This window comes from Glycine soja, chromosome 7 (genome assembly GCF_004193775.1).
Source record: "Glycine soja cultivar W05 chromosome 7, ASM419377v2, whole genome shotgun sequence".
In the NCBI taxonomy this organism is placed as follows: Eukaryota; Viridiplantae; Streptophyta; class Magnoliopsida; order Fabales; family Fabaceae; genus Glycine; species Glycine soja.
In genome coordinates this window covers 41,674,331-41,682,746 of record NC_041008.1, presented here as the reverse complement: position 1 = coordinate 41,682,746, position 8,416 = coordinate 41,674,331, and the positions used below count along the sequence as shown (strand labels likewise).

Genomic DNA, 8,416 nt, shown 5'->3' with positions numbered 1-8,416 from the left:
ATTTTTTTTCTAACTTATTTTTTTTTTATTTTTAAAATTTTGTAACTATCTAGATTATATACTGTATCTTAATTTAACATGTCATCCTTATAAGAGAAATTACAATTTTTTATGATAAATTACAATTTTTTTAATTTATAATATGACATGTATATTAATTTTAATTTATTTTTATTAAAAATACATGGTACAAAAACTCATATATATAAAAATTACAATAATACTTTAACAAAACAAAAAAATGCATATACCTAAGAATTTGTGGAGTGTTTGGTATTTTGTTTTCCTTTTCTGAGTAATAGTAATCAACTTGTGATTTTGATTTTCGTAATCAGGATTTATTATTATTTTCTATTATAAAAAATGCCTAATTATTTTAACAATATATGCTGGTTGATTCAAGCAACAAAAGTAAAACAAATGCGTTAATAATACTATTTAATTAATATAGACACACTCAATGTAAATAACCGTTAAAATAAATCACACTCAATTAAAAGAAGCTAGCACCGAATGTCTTTTTTACTTAAAAAAAGTAAAACAATAATAATATTTTTCATACATAAACTATTTAATTAATATTATTTGTCTTTTCAAAATATAAAACTGTTTGTTGCATTCTTCACACTCAATTTTCTTTTACTTTTATATCTTAATTCTATATAAGAAAGTTTATATCATATAAGTAACTTAAACCTATATATTAGTCTCTCCCGCAAATTTAACACTACCCCACACGATTTTATCTATTACCTCATCCTCCCCCTAAAATTATGTACCCAAAGATTCATGAGAAGGTTGACGCTTGCCATTGCCACGGAGGACGCACAGAAAGTCATGAGTTTGATAATTTATTTTAATCATGATGTTTAAGCTACAAGAGAATGGATTCGTGTGAGTGACAGATGAAATCGAAGCAAAAGGAGAAAAATTAAAAGAGAACGAAAAAAGGGGATTTGTACTTTGATTTTTTCCTATTTTCTTTTTTCCTTGTTTCTTTGTGGGGTTGCAAGTAGTCAGTGGCGAGATGATTTTGTTCACGGTGATTCATTTTAGTTTGTTGTTGTTGTTTGCAACAGAGGTTTGTTATTACTGTTGATAGAGATGGTGATTTCGTTGTTATTGGGGAGTTTTGGTGTGACTTGATGGTGGTTAATGAGTCAATGGTGGTTTTTATTTTTTTTGAGGGGGATTTGTGAAAACATGTTTAAGGTTGGTGGTGAGTGGTGTTAGTTTAGTTCATCGAAATTTGGTAACAATTTAGTCTTTTTGCGTTAGCAATAGGCAACAAAATTTAGGATGACAAATAGGTTCAAGGTAAAATTAATTGTTTAGGTTATTTGAGAAAATTGATAATGAGATAAATTTGTGATATTTTTTAAAAATTTTATTTTTTTATTTTTCAGGAATCCAATTGTTGTGGACCAAATTGGATATTTACACTATAATCACTTATAAGAGAGATGATATTGAACTAGTTTGTTTAAACTTATTTGTTAAAAAAATACTTATTTTAATAAAATAAATAGCTTTATGTTTTAATGTGTTTTTCTAACTATTTATGTTAAAAAAACGATTTTCTACTTATTTTGAAAAAAATCATATATCCTTATTAAATAAACAAACAAATTTTAAAAAATGCTTATTTTAAAATTACTTATTTTAATTTTAGACAAATTGGTCCATTATCAAAATTATATTTAATTTGTATATTATATAGTCTTAATTAATTTGGTTCCTCTAGAATTTTCTTTCAAGCTCCATCACAGATTTTGGGGTGATGGTGATGATATTTCAACATCTCATTTTATTTTATTTTTTTTAAAAGAGTGTTCTTAACATTTCCTTAGCCAGTTAATATACATTATAATTTTTTTGTACAGTAGTAATTCATGAAACACTTAAGCTCCTTTCTTTCATATGATCACCCTTTACCCATATAAGCCTAAATTAATAGATATATTTAAACAAATGTTTATGATGAAGGAGTGGGACGAGAATGGGTTGTTCACGATGTGCTGGCCCGATCGAGTTGACATCTTCACATGCTACAGCCCAACAATATCTTATAGAATCATAGTAACCCTTCTTAATTAAATATACACAAGTGAATTTTAATAATATTTTTTTGTCTAATACTTACTAAAAATATTACTAAATTTTTTTGATAACATTAAAAAAATACTATCAAATATAAATAAATATTATTAATATGTTTGATGACATTTTATCAAATGTTATGTATAACTATGTTTCTTAAGATATGAAAGTTACATACTCCTTCAAGATGTAAATAAAAATATAGTTTCCAATCAAGTACACGAAGGCAGTTATCAACGGTTTTCAGACAAGAGACATGAAGACATAGTTGCCAACATCTTAGGTAGATAGTTCAAATGATTTTTTCTGGGTTAGGAAGATCACAATGACTCCATTACACCAACACAACACATAAGAAAATAACTACTAGTTACCAGAAAAATATATATGTTTGAACTCATTCTTTAATGTAGTTTACCGTATCTATACTTTTGTTTCTCATTGATCAATTTGCATGTCTACAAATCTCATCTTCTACATTATTTTTCCAAACTCTAAATTCCTTCCAATTATCATTTCTTCTCTAAACTCAAACTCATTTATTTTGATGTCATTTACATTATGCAATTTTATCTTATTTAGCATTTCAATTTGATTTCCTTTTTAAAGCATTTTACATTACAATCATTGTCTTTTCTTCACATTTTAACTTTATTTATCAGTCAATTTACACATATTTACTTTTTTTAGAAGCATCTTTATGATAAAAAAAACCATAGCCTTATTCAAAGAACTACTTTTACCAATATACTCAAAATAAGCGTATTTCAATTTGAAATTTAATTATACATTAGTTTCTGAAACTACCATTTTATATAAGATTTGGTTGTCAAAATGACTATTTCAAATATGATACGGAAATACTTGATCATCTTAAAGTCTTACGCTTATTCCTTTGATTTCATAATTCTTTTAATTGAAAGTTATAATAACTGTTAGTTTAATAAAAAAGAATTTATAATCGGGATTCTGTTAAAATTAAATAAAATAAGTTGTTTGTGATTGATATGAATCAAATGTGAATAAATGATGAGTTACATTTTGTTTGCTTGAAAGAATTTTCACCATAAACAGGGTCATTCCAAGCTTGCAAGGCTATGTAGTAGTATCTACTCAACTCCAGGAGGGGTAGGACTCTCTTGGGCATGCAGATAAATTTTGCTGAAGGCAGTGGCTTAAGCAGTGTCGAACCAGTGTATGAGCATTTATTTATTTATTCCTAAAGTCCTTTGTAGATGAGTACATAAGATGATGAATTCGTATTGGTGGAGGATATGTAGAAGAGATCATAAAGGGATTCATCGATTCTCTTAGAAAAACTCTCTATGGCTAAGGAGGTAGCTGGTATGAACTTTAGAAACACTTATGGATTTAACCTTGCACTACTGGGGAAACAAGATTGGAATCTGTTATCTAACCTAGGTACTATGGTTTCAAAATTATTCAAAGATAAATACTATCCAAAAAAGGAAATTCATAAAGGCTCATTAAGGTGGGCCATAACCCATCGTACTCTTGACGTAATATCTGCGTTTCGCGGGTTGGGTTGAGGGAGGACTGTAGGAGGAAGATAGGAGATGCATCAAGGATAAATATTTGGGCTGAACCTTGGGTCTAAGGTAACCAAGCTAATCGGCTTTTGAGAAACCCCCTCCCGGGCAGTGAGCAATTAATAGTTCAAGAGAATCCGGGAGTTGGATGAGGATGTCATCCGAGTCTTATTTGAATACCAAGATGCTGCTGAGATCTTGAGGACCCTTTGTGCAAATCACAGATTGCTTGTCCTTAGTCTTATCTATCCCCACTTTAGTGTGGACAAGATTATACTTCCTTTGTTTGTCTTTTATAAGTAAAAAAAAAAAAAATTAAAGTAAATTTTGATTAATTTTACTTTATTTAATGAGATTATATTTATAATATTCTTTATTTTATAAGAGATTTATGCTTATAATTTAGGAAAAATATTTTTTTAATTAAAAATATACAATTTAATGAAATTAATTAATTTTCTTAATAAATGTGAAATTAATTTTATTTGCTTATAAAAGAAAATAAAATTTGGAAAGGAGGGGGGGGGGCTTGCTTGCCGATTTCTCATATCATATGTATATTATATTATTATTAGATACATACATTATAGTATATTAAAAGAGGAAGGAACACATTATATCAAGAGGAATGAACACAGTGCATGAAAAGGAATGGTAGACTGTGCATTAATGCACAGAGAGGGCAACATGAATCCCAAGGACAAAAATCGAATCAATTATTATATCGCATCATTTGGCAACACCATTAGAGAAGAGAAAGGGGTTACCAGGTAACCCATCATTTTCTCACTCTCTCACGTTTTCCTTTCTTCTCTTCCTCCATTCTTTCTTCTTTTTTTTTTCTATTTTGCGATTTGCTGCTTCATTTCGTTTTATCTCACTGGGGGCACCTTGGTCGTTGTCGAGGTTCATGTGGATTGGACTGCGATGTATGATTTGTTATTGCGTTTTGTTTTGGTTATTCACACATTCCTTATTGCCTTGCTCATGACATTTTCGTTTTCTTTAGCTCCATTGCCACACCACCACCGTGTCGCGATGCTGCCATCATCGCCTAACCGGCCTCACGCCACCGGGCCCTGCACCAATGGCGCCACGGAGGCATATCACCCTTTGTGGTAGCGGTCTCCTTTCTCGTGTTGTTTTGGGGTTAGGCAATTAGTATTTTTTCAACCCTGTTGCTTAATTGTTGGTTGGATCGAGTTGCCTTGACCCTGTCTTTTAAACCTTCCCTCCTACATTTACATCCCTTGAAAATAAAATAAAAACTTCTATTTACACCCATTTTTCATTCAGGCATACATCCTTTTTGCTTTTGGGATTTGACAAGTAATTTACATATGTTTAATTTGAATTGTTATCATTAATTTACATATCTTTGTTTACATAAAAAATAATTTGAATTGTTATCATTAATTTACATATCTTTATTTTTTAATTTTTATTTTTTATCAATAATTTTACATCTATTTCTGGTACTGGAATCTTTTACTCACTTCATTTAAATGACCCCTCTAGTTTTGTTGGTTTGTCTTGGGGGAGAACGAATTATAGTATGAAGGGAGAAATGTGTTAGAGCACTAATATTCATAGTACCTATGAATTGTGGGGGAAACGAAATGAAATAGGTAAAATATGTTAAGGAACTAAAGGTAATAGTTGATATAAGTGGCAAATTGGACATTTACATCATGATTATATACTCCAAGTGGCGAAAATCCAAATTATTAGCCTCTCATTAACGGATATCTGCTCGAAAAATTCAGAAGTGTGTCAATAAATTAACTACATTCATTTCACAATTGGAATATGAAAAATGTCTAGAAGACCAACATTAGCTTATTAAACTTAGTTGATTCGTACAATACAATTTTGTATTGCTGTTTCTTTTTTGTTCAAAAAGAAAATTGCAGGAAAAGTACACAACTGATCCAGAAATCAAAACAGAATCAAGTGCCTCGAGCACATCCAACTGCCATTGTAAAAAACAATTATTTAGTTACCTGCAACAGCCAACAGCGTTGGGGTGGATCAGTTGCTTTGAGAAAGACGTACAAAGGATTTATGGTCTAACAAAGCCTACACCATGAATAAAGGTACAAACTCATCATGACCATCTAAATAAAGTAATGTTTGACACTTTTGGCAAGATTGTGCTGGTGATTGTCAATAAGAACTCATCATGTGGCTTAAAAGCTAACTTCTTGTCAAAGTACCATAGAAACTTTCTATAATAACTATTAGTTTAAAAACTAACTGTACCAGAAATCCCAAAATTTGTGAGGTACTATATAGAAATCCTACACATAAAAACCATTATTAAACCATACTTGCATTAACCCCAAAGTATCAATCCATGTCAATTTTATAGCAAGAAATTATTTTCCAACCTATCATTGATAGGCAATTTATTAGCACTGATATGTGCAGAGTCTAGATCCGAGGAGAAATATGAATCTGCAATGCATTTTTCATCACCCCACTGAACTCCAGTATCTCAGACAAATCCACATCCCCTCCTTCTGGAACCCTCCACTTAAAATTCCAAACCAAATTAGCCACAAAGTACTCCAAATGAAGCAAAGCCAAATTATAGGCAGGGCAAATCCTCCTCCCCGCTCCAAACGGCATCATCTTAATCTCTTTATTTCCAGTTATATCAAACTCCTCATCATTCAAAAACCTCTCTGGCTTAAACGCCATTGGATCCTCCCATACCTTAGGGTCCAAACCTATCATCGCCACCATGAAATTCACTGTCCCATTCTTAGGAACCAAATAATCATTAAAAACAACGTCCTCGGTCACAGCATGCGACACAATGTGCGCTGGCGGGTGACGCCTTAATCCTTCCAAAATCACAGCTTTGAGATAACTCAGTTTGTGCAAATCTTCCTCTTTCACTTCCCTCTCTTCTCTCTCACCAACTATTTCTCTAATCTCCTCCACCACCTTTTCTTGCATGTGCGGGTACTTCACCAAATTCGCCATTATCCACTGCAACGCCGTCGAAGTAGTATCTGTACCCGCGTTCATAAACTCATTACAGAGCGTCACCATTTCCTCTTCGCTCAGCTCCCGTTTCTCCTCAGGCAACTGCAAATCCAACAACGTGTCAACATACGAAACAACAACGCCGTCGTTTAATCCAACACCTTCTTTGGCTCGCTTTTGCTTCCTGGCTCTTATAATCGGAACCATGACATCCTCTTGCTCCTTCCGACACCTAAACAACTCCTCCCAACGTTTGTGGAGCAGAATCATCGTGACTTTAGGCCAAAAGTTGAGAATGTTGAACCTGCCAAACCGCAGAAGCATTTGGCGCAGCACGCGTTCGATGTCTCTGACTTTCCCATTGTCGAGTCGTTCCCCGAAGCACATGAACACAAGCAAGTAGAACATGGCGTATTGGAAGTGATGGATGACTTTTATTGGATTGTTGGATTGTGATGAATCTGATTTGAGGCGCGTGAGGAGGGTGTGGACGACCCACTTGCGGGTTCTGGAGAAGGACTTGACGCTGGAGGGGTGGAGCATCTCGGAGGCAAGGTTGCGGCGGAGGGTGCGCCACGTGACGCCGTAGGAGGCGGAGCTGATGTTGTGTTGGTTGCTGCTGAGGATTTTAAGGGCGGCTCGGGCCTTGGGGCGGTCGGAGAAGAGGGAACCGTGTTGGATTAGGGCTTGGTGGGCGAGGGAGTGATCGGCAATGAATATGGTGCGCTCAGTGCCAATGCGGAGAGTGATGATGGGGCCATATTTGGCGTGGAGTGTTTTCACAACTGCTTCGAGTTCGGAGAAGGTTTTTCGGAGCCATAGAATGCTTGAGATGATTGGGATGTGAGGAGGGCCTGGAGGGATGGTTATGGTTTTCTTGTGAAGAGAGAATAGTATGGCTCTTGTCAGCATGCAGACACAAAGAGTGACTGGGATTATGAACCAGGCTTCCATGGGTGGGGACTTGGTTCACTTTTCACGAGAGTGAGAGTGAGGCTCAGTGTCGTTGATAATTACGGTGTGAGTGTCAAATGAGAGTCAATTATATAGCTGAGTTGGTTGTTGAATTGTTTGTAACTCTTATATGTTCTGGATTCCTGCTTATTAAAAAGAATGATAGCGAACTACGTCGTGGAAATAATGCACAACCTCAGCCATAAGGATATGACATTTTAATTGCATGAATCTCAGCCATGTATCTCAAAAATTAATGTCTGATTAATTTACATTTCCTTTTCTCGCAGGTTGACTAAAGGACAATCAAAAGAAAAAACCAAAATAGGAAAACTCACGTCCTTAAAAGGACACTCCAGCGCGCGGCATCTGCATGTAAATTAGTGAAGTTAGCACATTGATTTCCTTCCCCTGAGAGTATGAGTCAGGAACACGTTCCAATTGTGCTGCTGCTTGTCCTGCATGTAACTTAGTGAAGTTAGCACATTGATTTCCTTCCCCTGAAGTATGAGTCAGGAACACGTTCCAATTGTGCTGCAGCTTGTCCTTTATATTATATTATATAGAAGCATGCATATTTTATCCATTAATTAAAGGGAAGCACTCCTCTGATTAATTTACATTTATAAAAAATATTTTATACCGGTAGTAATTCATGAAAATTAAAATCTGAAATATAAGGACACGCGGCTAAGCAGGAAGTTCTTAAGCTCCTTTCTTTCATACGATCACTCATATAAACCTAAATTAATATAATGAGCTGATTTTTTGGCTAAGATAGATGTCCACTCAGCTCACCAGTTTAGTCTTTTCAGTTC

General features: G+C 34.0%; 1 protein-coding gene across 1 annotated transcript; it reads right to left on the bottom strand.

The window, feature by feature from the left end:
* Positions 1-5,596: 5,596 nt before the first annotated feature.
* LOC114419776 (cytochrome P450 89A2-like) lies at positions 5,597-7,752 on the bottom strand. The gene has a single exon (XM_028385556.1). The coding sequence runs from the start codon at positions 7,596-7,598 to the stop codon at positions 6,084-6,086; it is 1,515 nt and encodes a 504-aa protein (XP_028241357.1). The 5' UTR covers positions 7,599-7,752; the 3' UTR covers positions 5,597-6,083.
* Between the last annotated feature and the right edge of the window lie 664 nt (positions 7,753-8,416).

Coding starts and splice junctions, on each gene's coding strand:
- LOC114419776 (XM_028385556.1), bottom strand. CDS start 7,598: ATGGAAGCCTGGTTCATAATCCCAGTCACTCTTTGTGTCTGCATGCTG.